At 47.1% G+C, this 16,957-nt stretch overlaps 1 protein-coding gene across 2 annotated transcripts in view; it reads left to right on the plus strand.

Annotated features, from left to right (window-relative positions):
• Positions 1-9,716: 9,716 nt before the first annotated feature.
• Positions 9,717-16,957, plus strand: part of ntrk1 (neurotrophic tyrosine kinase, receptor, type 1) — a 48,963-nt gene continuing 41,722 nt past the window's right edge. For both annotated transcript variants that reach the window (XM_030102239.1, XM_030102240.1), the window contains exons 1-3: positions 9,717-9,916; positions 16,017-16,091; positions 16,896-16,957. The exon at positions 16,896-16,957 is cut by the window's right edge and continues 10 nt beyond it. In XM_030102239.1, the coding sequence (XP_029958099.1) occupies positions 9,717-9,916; positions 16,017-16,091; positions 16,896-16,957 (337 nt within the window). The remainder of the gene's footprint in view (positions 9,917-16,016; positions 16,092-16,895) is intronic.

Genomic DNA, 16,957 nt, shown 5'->3' on the forward strand with positions numbered 1-16,957 from the left:
GGATGGGGATACAGTCATGGTTGAAGAAGGGATAAAGGAGGGGGCTGAGGACACATCCCTGTGGTGTCGCCGTGTTCAGGATGAGGGTGGAGGATGTGCGGCCCCCCATCCTGACATGCTGTGGTCTGTCACTTAGAAAGTCCCGTATCCATGTGCACAGTGAGCTGCCCAGGCCCAGGCTGCTCAGTTTATTGACCAGTTTTTGAGGAACAACAGTATTAAAGGCTGAGCTGAAATCCACAAACAGCATCCTTACATACGTGTTCCTCTGGTCCAGGGGAGTCGGGGCTGTGTGGAGAGTTGTGATCACAGCGTCTTCTGTTGACCGGTCTGCCTGATGAGCAGACTGGTGTTGGTCCAGGTCAGCAGGGACGGCGGATCTGATGTGAGAAATGATGAGTTTCTCAAAACACTTTGTGATGACAGGTGTGAGAGCAACTGGGCGAAAGTCATTCAGGCAGCTGACTGTGTTCTTCTTTGGTAATGGGACGATGGTGGCTTTTTTCAGTCAGGTGGGAATTTTGGACTGTTGGCGCAAGAGGTTTAAGATGATGGTAAAAACCTCAGCTAGCTGATCTGCACAGTCCTTGAGGATTTTTCCTGACACGCTGTCTGGACCAGGGGCTTTCCCCGTGTTGACTCTACGTAGAGTTGCCCTGACCTTGTTCTGGTGCAGCTGTATGGGGGGGTCCGCCGCCATCGCTGCAGGCTAAAGAGTGTCTCCCGGGTCGCTGCTCCACCTGTCAAAGCGAGCGAAGAAGTGGTTCCGGGCATCTGGATCGGTGCTGTCTGTGGAGGGTGTAGCTGCAGTGCTGTTCTTGTAACCAGTAATGGACCTAATTCCCTGCCACGGGCCTCTGGAGTTGTTACTTTTGAAGTGCTCCTCAACACGCTGCTGGTACCTGCGCTTGGCCTCTCTGATGGCCCTCCTCAGGTTGCTTCGTGCACTCGTGTAGGCCTGCTGGTCCCCAGATCTAAAAGCTGAGTCGCGTGCTCTGAGCAGGGCAGCCAGTTCCCTGTTAAACCATGGCTTTTGATTGGGCAGCACTTTAACAGTCTTTGTCTCTGTCACACACTCAGCACAGAAGTTGATGTACTTCAGCACAGCTGATGTGTGTCCTTCCAGATCTGACCCCTCAGCAAACACCTCCCAGTCTGGTGTAGGCTAACGCTAGCGTGTAGCTTCTCCATGGCTAGCTTAGCATTAGCTTGAGGCGGCACGTATGTCGCGATTATAGCCACAGATGTGAATTCCCGACACATTCCCGGTGAGCAATGAGAGTGTTTCATGACAAAGTTAGTGCACCATCTGTTGTCAATGTAAACACAGAGGCCTCCGCCTCTACTCTTTACTGAGTCTGCAGCCCTGTCCGCTCTGAAGACGGCCCGTCCCGCTAGCTCAATGCTAGCGTCTGGGATGTTTTTATCCAGCCAAGACTCCGTGATGATCAACACACAGTATTCCAGCCGGTGGGATGTAATCCGTAGTCTTAACTCGTCCATCTTGTTGCTCAGCGACCAGGAGTTAGCCAGGAAGAGACTCGGAATGGCCAGTTTGTGGGGGTTAGCTCTTAGCCTAGTCGCTAGCCCACCTCGCTTGCCCCGCTTGTGTTTTCTCTCTAACCGCTGTGTGCGCCGCTTCAGCGGCGGGAGACCGATGGTAGCTCCCGCGGGATAGCGCCGTATCTCCGGAGGTATGTAATCCCAGTTCTTATGGTCCGCATGTCTTTGATTGTAGACAGAAAGTGCGAGCAGGTCGACTCTGCTGTACTGTAGTCCCATAGACGGGCGAAAACGAACAGAAAGTACAATAACTAGGAAGAAGCTACCAAGAATTGAGGAGCTCTGGGTCGCTGCAACTGATCCCGCCGCCATCTTGTCATGCTAACATTAGCATGCTGTATGTGACTACTTCAGGCATGTTCATGATGGTTTTAAAGTGTGATAAGATTACTTACAAACCACACCTCTCCACTGGATCTCCAACACAGGTCTTCACCAGGAGTTTCCTTGAAGGCACTGATAGAATACCTGTCATTTCATACTCTCTAAGAATTTGTGGGGCCTTCTTCTGAAGTAGTAACTGTAGTTTGTCAGTGTTGACTGGATCATGCTCTTTCGTGTTAGTGATTGACTGTGCAGAGGAAAAAATAGACACTTCATCTTACCAGGGTTCATCAAGACAGGGTTATGGTTATTATTGTATATTCAAGAATAATGTGACATAAACAGTGTGATGTATTAAAACATGGTTTGAACAATCAATTGTTAACAGTTACAACAGGAGTAAATGTTGCACATTTTTCATGCAGTATGAGGTTAATTGTATAAAACACATTACTGTGTGGGTTGCTTAATCATTGTGATAACAATTTAATCATTGGAAACAAAAGCAATGCAAACTGTACCTGAACTTCACTGGTTTCCTTGTGGCCATGGCACCCTCTGGCTGAGAGGACAACCTGGACTCTATCAAAGTCCTTCACGTCCACATTGCTATCTACATCTATATATTCCATGAAATCATTGCTATATTTCAATAATCTATCAAGCACACAGCCAGTATGCTGAGCTAGACTTTGAGCAATAAGATCTCGAACACTCTTAACATCCAGAATTTTTTTGCAAATTTCTTTTTCATTTTTAAAAGTGACCACAAGGACTTTGATAGATTTTTCTAAGTCTTCCTGTGTGTGCTGAAAAGAAAAAAGGACTACATAAGATAATAATATCTGGTAATCACCACCTGTAAAATATGTCAAGGTCCATTATTTTGAAATGTCACAGGTCTGCCGAAAATAATTCCCTGTACACAATATATCCCAAAATAATCCAGTGCGCTAGCTGCCAATCAAAACAGCCAGTGCACCTAGCCACACGGTTTACCTGTACCTGGGCAGAGCAGCTGTCAGCGGACATGTGACACTGACAGACAGTGCTGCTGCTCTGGATCTGCTTTCTAAAAGCGCGTTGATTGTGACCAGCATAAAAAAATTATTCAAAGTGGGCCGCTCCTCTCTGGCTCAACTGGCAGCAGCAGCAGTTGTCATTGCCACAAAGAAAAGGAAATAAATGATTCCGGGTGACGCGCTGGCACGGCGTACTGATGTCTGGTCATCACCCACAACGACTAGGAGACCCGCTACTGTGAGCTGGGAAGCGGGTGCTAATGGCAGATGCTAGCCACTAGCGGGAGTAGGCCTGGTAGCATCTGGGACAGCTACAGCAGTAGCAGAGCTAACGGGGCTAACAGGGCTAATAGCCCTCCTACTTGAATTTCCCCTGCGCTCAATGGCTGGAGAGAAAACATGACTCTCCCCACAGAAACGCCCCGTGCACAACACGTCTGTCTAACCATTAAACACACTGGCAGAAACCCGAAATGACATTTACAAAATGAAATTTAAGTTTGCAAACATAATTTAATGGGGAAACATGAAGAGGTTTCTTTGTTCTTTTTTTTACGTACCGGATCATGGTAAAAGTTCAAACACAGCGAAACGGCAGTGTTAATTTTTTTTTTTTTTTTTTTGGCGGCATTAATGTTAACTCAGTTGCTATGTCACTGACCAAGTTAAGGTTAACCAAGTTAATTGCTTAAGTAAATCAGGTTTACTGCGGACTTTCATGGAAATGAGCGACATTAACTTACTTGGTCTAATGTCGGTAGCAGGCACAGTAGAAGCAATGTTCAAGTCACAATTGACGTTTGGTGTAACGTAACTTAAGCTAGTTTACTGTCAAGCTAGCTTACTGTTAGGCAGCCTTGCTGAACAAAAAGGGAGACTTATTTTCCTCAGTGATATGATTCAGCTGCTGGTTTAACCAAAACGTCTTGGTTAAAGTGAATAATTAAAGGGGCTGTATCATGCAAAATGCACTTTTTGTATGTTTTAACCTTGTTATATAGTTATGTTCTCACCAAAAACACCCCCAAAGCGTTTTTTTCCTTCGTGCCTGTGTGTTTGAGCTTTCCTCGTCTTTCTGCTGCTCAGAGAGGCAGCCCCTCCCACACCGTGAAAACGCTCTGTTTCCCACGTTGACGTCACACGGTGAAGATGCCTCCCCTGAGCCCCCCTCCCGCAGGCCCTCGGCAATCAGCGTGGCTGCTTTTTGTATCTCCGATTACGAAGATAAACTTCAACCATTGTCTGAAAGCAACAATCAAGCAAGAGCAAGAGTCTGAAGGGTCTGCGCTTGGTGAGTTTCTAACAGGAAAAGATGTTTTCGTGTGTCTTTGCATGTGGAGAAGCTAAAGCTAAAGCGCTAAAACTAACCAGCGTATTTGTTTTGAAGCGCTGATTGGTTGAAGTACGCTGTTAGTCAAAGTCCACAGGGGGAGAGGCGGGATTTCCAGTGAAACAGAGCGTTTTCTCTTCCGGGTTTCAGAATTAGCTCCAGAAAATCTTTTATTTCACACAAAATTACTTTTCCTTAGCGCCAAAAATAAACTATTACCATGTTAATGCCATTTCTAGGGTTTGGACTAGCTAAAAAAGCAGGATACAGCCCCTTTAACAATTTGATTACTTATATTAAAATCAGCTGGCAATGGATACTTACCAAATAGTCCGAGAGCACCTCAGGCGACGCAGACTCCATGTCTCTGCCAGACCATGGCTGTGACCGCGTCCCTTCCCGCCAATTAAAGTAACACACCCATTGTGTCAAGATGTTGCCGCCGCTCAGATTCAAATGAATGAGCCGTTATCAGACTCCAGCATGAGCTTGATGACAAGCTAATAAGTTGAAGATTTTAGCTAAAAGTGTTAGGCTATATTTATAACCATTTGTCATGTCTAAATTACGTGTTTCAAAGGCATCTGCATATTGTTTACATAACAGAGGGCAGTATTGAAATTGTAATTTCCAACAGTGACAAGCAGTATTTGAAAAGATCAGCGCTACTAAAAGACTGATGAATGTGGAAATCCACGTAAATTTCCGCTGCACACAGTTTACACACATTCATGCCGCTCATGTTTCATGAATGACACCCATTGTGTTAAACTGTCCAACACATTTAATTGTGTTAAGTTTTTGTGCAGGTAGTTTGCCCTGCGGCAGGTAGTTTGCCATGCGGCAGGTGGCTTCAGGTCTGACTGTAGGAAGCTCACACTGTGGTCTGTCCGGCTGTGACAGAGACCTGTGGTCAGTGTCACTGTTGACAGCGGTGGACGTCAGACCGGATCGTGGAGCTGACACACTGTCAGGGACTCGGACAGCAGAATGCCTTTCTCCAGTAAACAGCTTCTCTCTACCCCATCCTGCCCCCCCCCCCCCCCCCCCCCCCCCCCCCCGCCCTCTCCTGCCCTTCCAACCACCCTCTTGCTCCCATTCTGGCCCCCTCCTGCTCGAAACCCCCTCCTGACTGTATGCTGCCAACCCGCCCCCAACTTCCCTTCTATCTGCCCCCCCCTTCTGTGCCCCAACCTCTCCTACCTCCCCTCCTGCATCCACTGCCCCATCATGCCCCTGTCACAGCTCCTGTTTACCCCTCCTGCTCCCCTCCTACACCTCCAAAGCCCCCCAGCTCCTGTTTGCTCCCCCAACACACACACACACACACACACACACACACACACACACACACACACACACAGCTTCTCAGGTTACTTCATCTGCATGTGCCTCTCTGGTTCTTATTCCTCTGGTGTCCACAGCCCGGCTTCTAATGAGGCTGAGATGGGCTGATCTGGTTACACACACACACACACACACACACACACACACACACACACACACACACACACACACACAGCCTTCATCCAGGTCCACTCAGTCCTGGTCCCGCAGGGTTCGGGTCTGTGCCTGTTCCATCACGCCTGATCCTAATGAAGACTTGTTAGTGAGAAGCCGTCCTTGAAAGAGGGCCAGACCTCAAATCTGCAGGACCCTGGAACTCCAGGACCAGGACTAGGACCATGACTGGGACCAGGACCACAAACAGGACCAGGACTGGGATCAGGACCAGACTGAACAGACCTGCTCCATCCCTCCCTCACATTGTAACAACCTTCACTGGTGAGTGCCTAATGATTCCTGACCTTTAACCTCCCTGACAGTCAGTCTGACCACACACACACACACACACACACACACACACACACACACACTCACTATCAGCTCCAGGCACCATGGGGCAGGGTGTTGATAATGCAGATGGAAAATAAGAAGGGCGGAGAAACGGAGAACGTGAGCTACTCCACCCAACACGGCGGTGGTGCTGGAGGTGGATCGATGTGCAATCAGGGCATTGTAGGATTGGGTGTGAGATGTCCAGATGTGTAGATAAGGCCAACGTGGTGTGGCGACACCGGGAAACAGCAGCTGGCTGCCAGTTGCTTATTGATCATTGAGTCATTATCGATTCATCTGAAGAGCTTTCCAGATATGGTCTTTACATCAAAACACTGGAGTTTTGAGTTCCGACTGACTGGCTTCCTCTTGCTTTGTGCTCCTATGATCACAGAACCATGAGAAAAGCAGCTGAATGTTTGAAGGAACCCTGGAGACTCTGGCTCCATTCTGCTGTCGTTCTTCACCGTCCCACTTTGGGAAACTTGTCTTGGACTCAGCAGCTGCACCATAAATGGCCCCACAACTGTGTGACGGTACTGCATAGGCCATGGTATTAGACACACACACACACACACACACACACACACACACACACACACACACTTCCTTTTTTCACCTGGTATTTGTGTCACTTCCTGTTTCACCTGGTAGTCGTGTCACTTCCTGTTTCACCCGATAGTTGTGTCACTTCCTGTTTCACCCGGTAGTTGTGTCACTTCCTGTTTCACCTGGCAGCTGTGACATTTGTTTGATAACTTGGAGTCTAACTCTAACTCTCATTTCTCATTCTACACCTGATGCTGGTGTATTGTTCTGGGGAATCTGAAGGCTGTGATCGGATCAGCAATAACACTGGGAAGCATGTCAAGGTTTTGTTGTGCTGCCATTTGTGTGATGAGGAGATGCAGCGAGGACTCAGAAGACAGATGAGTCTCTATCAGTGCAGTGACGGGACAATTGATGGAAAGGCCAAGGTCACGAAGAAGCGCTGAGCGCTCATACATCAGAACGGACATCAGAGCGCTAATCTGATTTCAGAAATGAGCCAAACCGAATCTGTCAAATGGCAGCAGCTGGAGAACTGTCCTGACGTGAAGAGCAGCAGGGAAGGAGGGAACGGGAGGGTCTCCTTCAATCAAAAAGACCGGCGCTGGCACAGTTCATCCCAGTCAAAAGATTCATCTTATATTCACAATAAATCTCAGAGTTTGGGTCAGGGATGTTGCAGTTGAAATTGAATCCTTTCTTCGTCCCTCGTGGGAAATTTACACTGTGTCAGTAGCAAAGTGAGAGTTTGATCTGAAAAACAGAGAACAAAACACTGAATATAAATCTTCATCTGGTCACAATGGCGCCTTGTCATGGTTTGATCTGAGCCTCTCAGCTGGAAGCAAACAGGAATCATGGGGTGGTTTTTGATGAAGCCTTGTCAGTAGACCACTGCTCAAGGCAGCTGGTCGGTGGGTCGGTCAGTGGGTCGGATAGCAGGTCCAGAGGGGTCAGTGGGTCGGATAGCGGGTCAGTGTGTCGGTCGGCTTCTCCTGTCCTCACAGTCGTTCTGTTCTTCTTTCTTCCTGTTCGGTTGGTTTCCTTTCACATCATGTCATCGTCTTAACGTGGTGAAGCTGTTCTGTGTTTCAGTGGACTTGTGAGGAACCCTGGTTCTGCGGTCAGTTCCTGGAACCTCATGGTTCAGCTGGTCTCTTTGCTTTTGAAACATTTTCCACCTGCTGGATGAGCATTTTGAAAAGGGTGGAGGAAGCTCATGGAGTGTGGAGGCGGAGCATGCTGAAGCCTTGATCAGATCCAAACCCTCACTTCCTGAAATTAAAGAGGCATTAAGGACAAAAGGAAAGGGGAGCGTTCAGACGGTGGGTGTTTGATGCTGATGGATCATTTCTTGTGTGGCTTCAGAGGTCTGAGCAGCTGATGGAGCCGGTTCTCCTCTGGCCGTCACGCTCTCCTTTAGTGTCACGACGCGCTGAAGCTTTCAGACACGGGTCCTGTTAAAGGGCCGCTTTGTTCCTCTGCTGCGTTCTGCTGAGCTCAGACAGAGAAAACCCGCTTAAAGGAAGAGTAATTAAGACAATCCTGATGACAGCAGCACAAAACCTCCTGCAGCTGATGGCCTGTGGTCGCGACACTCTAACCTCACTGCTGTGCAGAGTGATGGGGGGGTGGGGCTGTATTGATCCCAGGGGCAACACATGTAAAGAACATGTATGATGGGCTGTGGCAGTTCTCTGCAGCACCAAGGGATGAGACCCTGCAGACCCAGACTCAAAGGAGGAGACTTTCTGCAAAAACAGACTTATTGTATTTGTTCTCCGCTTGGGGTTCCCAGCTAACTGAGCCCAGACTGTCGTCTGATGTTCTTCACGGAACAGTCGTCTAGTGTGTCCTGCTGGACTTCACTGCTTCTAGGAATGGTGACCTGTACCAGCAGGTCTGGGGAGTCAAGTCATGAAGGACTGAGGTGGTTCTCAACATACAGTGTGGTTCTTTTGCAGGTTCTCTGTGTGTGAGATTATAGGGCATGGCTGTGGTTCAGTGGGGAGAGCAGTCATCTTGCAATCGGGAAGTTGTTAGTTCGATTCCTGTCTTCCCCTGTCTGCATGTCGAAGTGTGTTCAGGGCAAGACACTGAACACCAAATTGCCCCCAGTGGATGGATTGAGCGCCTTGCATGGCAGCTGCCTCCACTTGTGTGTGAATGTGTGTGTGAATGGATGAATGTGATAATGCAGTGTAAAGTGCTTTGGATGAATGGCAAATTGACGGCACTTATATAGCGCTTTTACACTGCATTGACAGAGCTCATTGGGCTCTGTCAATGCAGTGTAAAAGCTCTATGTAAGTGTCGTCCATTTGCCATTTACCATCTTCCCTCTCTAACATCCAGACTGTAGAGCATCTCCCACCTCCTGGATGGATGACGTCTCTTCAGCAAGGTAAAATGGTAAATGGACTACACTTATATTGCGCTTTTTCATCTGCATTAGCAGAGACCAAAGCGCTTTACACTGCAGGATCACATTCACCCATTCACACACACATTCCCACACCGGTGGAGGCGGCTGCCATGCAAGGTGCTCAGTCCATCCACCTCGGGCAATTCAGGGTTCAGTGTCTTGCCCACGTACACTTCGACATGCAGACAGGGGGAGACGGGAATCGAACTAACAACCTCCCAATTGTCAGACGACTGCTCTCCCCACTGATCCACACCCGCCCTGAACTGAACTCTATTGTTGGATTTGCAGCTTCAGACACTTCACTTGTGACTTTGTGTGTGTGTGTGTGTGTGTGTGTGTGGGGGGGGGGGGTAGATGAGAGCTCCATCACTTCATCCTCCTTGTCCCCCTCGGCTCCTCCCTCCACCCCCTCCTCCTCGAGGTGTCTGGTGACTCTGTCCCATGTACTGTTGCTCCTCCCTTCACCGGGAGGAGAGAGGGTGGAGGCAGGAGGCTGCGGCGCTCCCCTGCATGTCCCTGGGGGCCCGCGCTGCCCCCCGCCCCGCCCCTCCTGCTGCTCGGCGGCAGACCCTGAGCAGCTGGGATCTGCTCCTCACTGCTCCGCTCAGAGGCTGAAGCGTTCGCACCGTCAGTCCCGAGCCTCCACCCCGCCGCCGCCACCATGGCCGAGGCTCCCCGGGCCCCAGCTCTCCTCCTGACCCTGCTGCTTCCAGCCCTGCCTGGCCTGCTGCCGGCCCCCGCCCTTGGAGGATGCCCCTCGGCGTGCCGCTGCTCCTTCGCCGTGCTCCAGTGCCTGCAGACCGACGGGATCACCAGCATCCCGCCACTGGCGCAGCAGGAAGGCGACAACGTGACGGAGATGTGAGTACCAGGGGTCAGTGGCCCCCAGTCCGGGGGTCAGCAACCCCCAGTCCAGGGGTTAGCGACCCCCAGTCCAGGGGTCACTGGACGCCCACCTTCTCTTCCGATCACATTCTGTGAGACGTTCTGAGACAGAAGTGACTTCCAGTTTTCTTTGAGTCTGATCTGTCGGTGACTGAGGTGAGGGTGGAGTAAAGGTGGAGTTCTATGGGTTCTGTCGGTGACTGAGGTGAGGGCGGAGTAAAGGTGGCGTTCTATGGGTTCTGTCGGTGACTGAGCTGAAGGTGGAGTAAAGGTGGAGTTCTATGGGTTCTGTCGGTGACTGAGGTGAGGGCGGAGTAAAGGTGGCGTTCTATGGGTTCTGTCGGTGACTGAGCTGAAGGTGGAGTAAAGGTGGCGTTCTATGGGTTCTGTCGGTGACTGAGCTGAAGGTGGAGTAAAGGTGGAGTTCTATGGGTTCTATCGGTGACTGAGCTGATGGTGGAGTAAAGGTGGAGCCTCTCCAGCTGCTCCCTCTCTTCTGGTTTTCACTCTCTTCCAGTAAAGTGACGTCATTTCACAGCTCATCATTATATGTTTGTCTGCTCGTTGACAATACCAGAACCTTTGATCAATATCGATCGATTGTGATTGAAATTGATCAACCGTCTCAAACTGGTCTGATTCTGCTGTTCCTGAACTTCAGCAGCTTTTTATTTTGAGCTGTCGGGAAGTTTGTTTGAATCTTTTACCTCTTTCAGGAAAGTGATGTTCCCGCTGCTGTTGCTGTTTGTTTGTTTTTTGGTTGTTTATTTATTTATTATTAGGCTGTAGTTTGAGGTTGGTTGGTTGGATGGTTATTTTATTTATTATGTGGTTAGTTTGGTATGGTTGGTTTGGTTGATTGGTTTGGGTTGGTTTGGTTGGCTGGTTAGGTTTTGCTGGTTGATTGGTTGTGTTGGGTTGGTTTAGTTGGTTTGGTTTGCTTAGTTGGTTTGGTTGATTGGTTGGTTTTTGTTTTGTTTTGGTTGGTTGCTTTGGTTGGTTTGGCTCATTTGGTTCGGTTGGTTGTTCGGTTGGTTGGTTGGTTTGATTGGTTTGGCTCGTTTGGCTGGTTTGACATGGTTGGTTGGTTCATTGGTTTGGTTACTTGGTTGGTTGGTTGGTTTGGCTGGTTTGTTTGGTTGGTTGGGTTGGTTGGTTGGTTTAGTTCAGGGATAGGCAACTGGTTGCCCGCGGGCCTCATACGGCCCACAACCTCACTCTGTATGGCCCTTAAATTAATTTTTGAAAATGATAACGTGTCTTTTGCTGCACTGATTCAGTTGTAATGACATACTTTGGCCACCAGGTGGCACCATGAATGGAGACGCCCTTCTTTCCAGCGGCGTTCTCCACCAGTGAGGAAGAGAGAGACCTGAGCCATGGTGAAGGAAAACAAAACTAGACTAGGAAAACCGTGTCTTTCAGGTTAAATGGGAAGCAGAATATCTGTTTACAGAATGTAAAGGCAAACCTATGTGCTTGGTCTGCTTAGAAACCCTACCTGCAATTTTAATTTATGTCGCACTATAATACGCTGCACAAAAAAAAAACAAAAAAAACGCCTCCCTGCCATTCACCTTTGAGATGGGTTGATTTGTATTTTTCATCTTTTCATGGAGAATGTTAAAATGTAAAAGAAAAACAGTGTAGTTTAAAAATTCACAAAATAAGTTCTGTAATTGCAATTAATGTTATGTTTTTCTGTGGCTCCCTGCCATCTTTGAAAAGGGTTGATTTGTATGTTTTATTCACATGAGCCCTTTGCAAAAAAAAAAAAAAAAAAAACAGTAAGGGTTTTTTTTGTTGGCGTCGAACCTTTTGTATTCTCATTTTCAAAGATTACAACTTTTATACATGCATTTGATAATGAAAATGTGAAGTTGTTGTACTGTGTGTTGGGCCAATAAACATATATTATACAAACACGTACAATGGCAGTTTTATCATATCTGGTTAAGTGTGTGGTCTTATGCGGCCCTCTGGTAGTGTTGACAAAAAAATTGTGGCCCTCTCCATCATTTAAGTTGCCCATCCCTGGTTTAGTTGGTTTGGCTGGTTTTGTTTGGTTTGGTTGGTAGGTTTGATTGGTTGGTTGGTTGGTTGGTTAGTTGGTTAGGCCGGTCGATAGGTTGGTCGTTATGCCTCGAAAAATTTTTTCCTCTCTTCTCCTAACTATTCTCTAGAGATTTGCTCCTCAAGACAGACAAGTGGCATCAAGGGACAGAATCACGTCGTTCTACTTTCAGATGCCCAAATTTCAGGTGGTCATATTGTAGGTTGTTGCAGGTTGTTGCAGGTTGCTTCAGGTTAGCCATGTTGCAGGTTGTCCATTCTGTGGCTGTTTGGTCAACAGTTAGATGAGTTCTGCTAAATGACTGCAGAGACGCTGGTGCATCGCCTCTCCTTCTATCAGAATCTCATCTCTTCCTCACATGAGTTGACTGTTCATCTGCTGCAAGCTGTGCAGCTACATTCATTCATACTGAAGACGCTGTGTCCAGCAGACAGCAGCACTTTACACTGGTAGTCTGATGTTGTTGCTGCTGTTTTTTTTTTTTTTGCTGCTGTGGTTGCTGTTGTTGTTGGTGCTGTGGTTGCTGTTGTTGTTGATGCCGCAGTTGCTGTTGTTATTGAGGCTGCAGTTGCTGGTGTTGTTGATGCTGCAGTTGCTGCTGTTGTTGATGCTGCAGTTGCTGCTGTTGTTGATGCTGCAGTTGCTGTTGTTATTGAGGCTGCAGTTGCTGGTGTTGTTGATGCTGCAGTTGCTGCTGTTGTTGATGCTGCAGTTGCTGTTGTTGTTGGTGCTGTGGTTGCTGTTGTTGATGTTGATGCTGCAGTTGCTGTTGTTGGTGCTGTGGTTGCTGTTGTTGATGCTGCAGTTGCTGTTGTTGTTGATGCTGCAGTTGCTGTTGTTGTTGATGCCGCAGTTGCTGTTGTTATTGAGGCTGCAGTTGCTGGTGTTGTTGATGCTGCAGTTGCTGCTGTTGTTGATGCTGCAGTTGCTGTTGTTGTTGGTGCTGTGGTTGCTGTTGTTGCTGTTGTTGATGCTGCAGTTGCTGCTGTTGTTGATGCTGCAGTTGCTGTTGTTGTTGGTGCTGTGGTTGCTGTTGTTGATGTTGTTGATGCTGCAGTTGCTGTTGTTGGTGCTGTGGTTGCTGTTGTTGATGCTGCAGTTGCTGTTGTTGTTGATGCTGCAGTTGCTGTTGTTGTTGGTGCCGTTGTTGCTGTTGTTGTTGATGCTGCAGTTGCTGTTGTTGTTGGTGCTGCAGTTGCTGTTGTTGTTGATGCTGCAGTTGCTGTTGTTGTTGGTGCCGTTGTTGCTGTTGTTGTTGATGCTGTGGTTGCTGTTGTTGTTGGTGCCGTTGTTGCTGTTGTTGTTGATGCTGTGGTTGCTGTTGTTGTTGGTGCCGTTGTTGCTGTTGTTGTTGATGCTGTGGTTGCTGTTGTTGTAAATTGACATGGACTAAATGTAAGTGGAGTAGATCTACGTGCTGCCTCTGTTTTATTACTAAAACAAGTTCTGTCGAAAAAGGGAGAACGGAGAACATCAGATCTTCTCAGCTGTTGCTGAAGATGAAATCTGAACTAAATTAAATCAGTTTCAGCTTGGTTTGTGGTCTCTGTAGACCTCCAGACCCCTATGAGACACAGAGTCTCTGTAGACCTCTGTACCGCTGAGAGGTCTTTGTGGGTGGACTGTGGGTGGACCTGATGAGGATGTTGGTCGTCCTGGACCTGGAACGTAAGAGGGAACATTCCTGGATCCTGGCCCTGCTGGAGAATTGTTCTGTTTCTGGGACCAGGACCCTCCATGATGGAACGTCAAGCCTCAGCCTCAGTTCTCAGTGCTCGCTCCATCATTACAGTGCATTAAGAAGGAAGAGTCAGTTGTTTCAGTTTTCTGCCACTTTCTAACGCCATCTACCTCCACCCAGCTACTTCCACCCCTCCATGCCTCCACCCAGCTGTTCACCCCCTCCACCTGTCTCTCTCTCAGTCCTGACTTTCTATCGGTTCTTGCTGTCCGGTCTCTCTGTTCCGGGATCTCTCAGTTCTCTCTGACGGTTCTTTTGGTTCTCTCTATCTGTTCTCCCTGTACTCTCAGTTTTTGGTTCTGTCCGTCCATTCTCCATGTTCTCTTTAATCGATGGCAGAGACATTCTGTTTCCAGTCCCTCAACACGCCTTCAAACATCAGCTGTGTTCTGTGAGGAACCTTCAGGCGGTGAACCGGAGAACAGGCTCTGACATCCAGCAGCAGCAGACGTACAAATTCAATTTCATGAATTGCCAGTCGATGCCTCCACCGGGAACAATATGTGATCTACGACCACTTTACTCCATCCAATAGAGAGAGCAGTGGGGGTGGGGGGGTGGGGGGGGGGGGGGGGGGTGGAGTTGGTGTCAGGAGCCCACCTGCCCTGTAATCACATTAATGCTGCTCCGGTAAATGACTGCACCAATCACCTGAGAGCAGCTGGCATCCAGCAGGTATGTCCAGAGAGTCTGGCTGCACCACCCACACCTCCAACAGTAGATCAACCCAGTGCTCCATCTCTAGATCCACCTATAGACCAACCCACACCTCCACCTGTAGATCCGGCCCCTGCTCCACCCACAGATCCACCCTCAGCACCTGCCATAGTGCCACCTCTGGCTGGCTCTGAGTGAAGCAGTGCTCAGGGCTTCAAAACAGAGAAAGAGCTTCAGAGCTGCTGTCTCCCTCTGGATCTGGATCTTGTTCTAGATTTGGATCTGGATCTAGTTCTAGATTTGGATCAGGTTCTAGTTCCAGATCCGGATTAGGTCACTCTGTCATGAAGCGTTTGTTCAGTCAAAGTGAAAACCTCCATCTGAAAGCTCTGAAATCACAGCTCCATCTTTCCACCCTGTTTCATGATTTCTCCTCATCTTGTGCCTGAACTCTTCTTAAATGGTGTTGATTTGTATTGACTCGCAATCCAACAGGTTTTCACCCCCTTGTTGAACATCTGGAGATATAAAACTGATGGAGAAGAGGAAGCTGCATCTTGTTTGTTCTTCACAGAAGAATAAATGATTCGAGTCAGTGTTAATTTTGACATGAGTTTTTCATTTCATTTTAGTTTTAGTCCCTCACCAAAGACTTGATTTAGTTAAAGTCACATTTTAGTTTTTTTTAGTTTTGTTTTGTTTTAGTTAAAATTTAGTCTGTGGAAATTAGTTTTAGTTTTAGTCTTAATGTTAGTCTTGATGAAATTTGACAGTTTTGTTGTACTGTAGTAAATTAGATAGATAGATAGATAGATAGATAGATAGATAGATAGATAAATAGACAGATAGATAGATAGATAGATAGATAGATAGATAGATAGATAGATAGATAGACAGATGGATAGATAGATAACTTTATTGTCCCTGTAGGAAATTTGTCTTGGGCAAAGTGCTTCATCAACATACACATAAAAACAACACAACATAAAGCCACAGTATCAGAAGTGCAGAAGGATACGTGTCACGGTTGTAAAAACTCAATTGTAGGCATATCTTTAATTATGTTTAGATATTTAAATTTAGAATGTAACATATAACTCTTGTATCATAAATATGAAAATCTATGGCTTGTTGGAAAAAAAATAAATACATGAACTTCAGATTCTGTAAATTCTTACAACAGATGACAGCCTGCAAGAAAAAAGCTCCAATCATAAGGACCAGCAGGTGGCAGTAATGCAACCAACGGGATGCAAGCTGCCGTAAAACATCACAGAAGAAGAAGAGAAGCACAACAAAAAACAGTGCTGCTGCGGTGCTGCGTCTCCGTAGACAGAACGGAGCCGGACCGGAGCCAGTGAGCCCGGTGTGAGGATGGTTGCAATAACCCAGCTTGTCCAGCGGCCAGCGTCAGCTTTTTTGTCACATTTTTACTCGTCAGTTCATATTCAGAGATTTTGTTTTAGTTTTTGTTGTCATTACTTCTTAAATTTACGTTCTAGGCACAAATTAGTCACGGAATAAAGGGTCGTCAATGAATAGTTTTCGTTTAAGTTTTTGTTGACAAAATTAACACTGATTTGAGTTTTCTTCTTCTCTCTCAGTCACATAGAGAACCAGTCTGGCCTGGAGAACATCACAGACAATGACCTGATGAACTACAAAGAACTGAGAAACCTGTGAGTGAAGCTTTCTCCTTCCTACGAAGAAAGATCCATGAGAACCAGTGATAGAGCATCTTCCTCCTTTAACACCCATATTATAGAGCATCTTCCTCCCTTTAACATCCACATTATATGATACGATATGATACGATACTCCTTTATTGATCCCCAAAGGGGAAATCAGGTGTTACAGTACCACCAGCAAAGAAACAGTAAAAATTAGAATAAAAAGACAATACAACGATAATACAATATGACTATATAGAAATAAAGTGACCAGATAAAATGGCAATAAAAATAGAAAAATAAAAATTAAGAATCAGCATGAGGTGTAGTGTGTAGTACAACAACAGACAGGAATGTGTGTGGTCAGCGTGATGACCATCCGTGGCTTCCACTGTTATTAAAGAGTCTGATGGCAGTGGGCACAAAGGAGCACCTGAACCGCTCTGTTCTGCACCTGGGTGCAATGAGGCGATGGCTGAATGAATGAATTATAGAGCATCTTCCTCCCTCGAACATCCAGATGACCTGATGAAGCCGAATTTCATGATCAGAGCTCACAGTTCTGGCAGTATCATCATTATTTGGACATTATTAACCTTAAAACAGAGCAGATTGAGAGAGAACATCATATTTCACAAGGAGTGACTTTTGAATGATTGATATGAGGTTAATGTCCTTCGTAATGATCATAACATGGTTTTTCTAGATGTGGCAGCCTTCAGATACCTTCCTGGGATCTAGAGGCTGCCACAGTGAAACGTGTTGAATTAAACCATGTCTCTGTGTTTATTCTGTCTTCTGTTCTTCTTTCAGTACCATCACGTCATGCAACCTGAGGTTCATCTCTGCCAACGCCTTCCAGAAAAATGTCAAAC

The sequence above is a fragment of the Salarias fasciatus genome, chromosome 11, assembly GCF_902148845.1.
Source record: "Salarias fasciatus chromosome 11, fSalaFa1.1, whole genome shotgun sequence".
NCBI lineage: Eukaryota > Metazoa > Chordata > Actinopteri > Blenniiformes > Blenniidae > Salarias > Salarias fasciatus.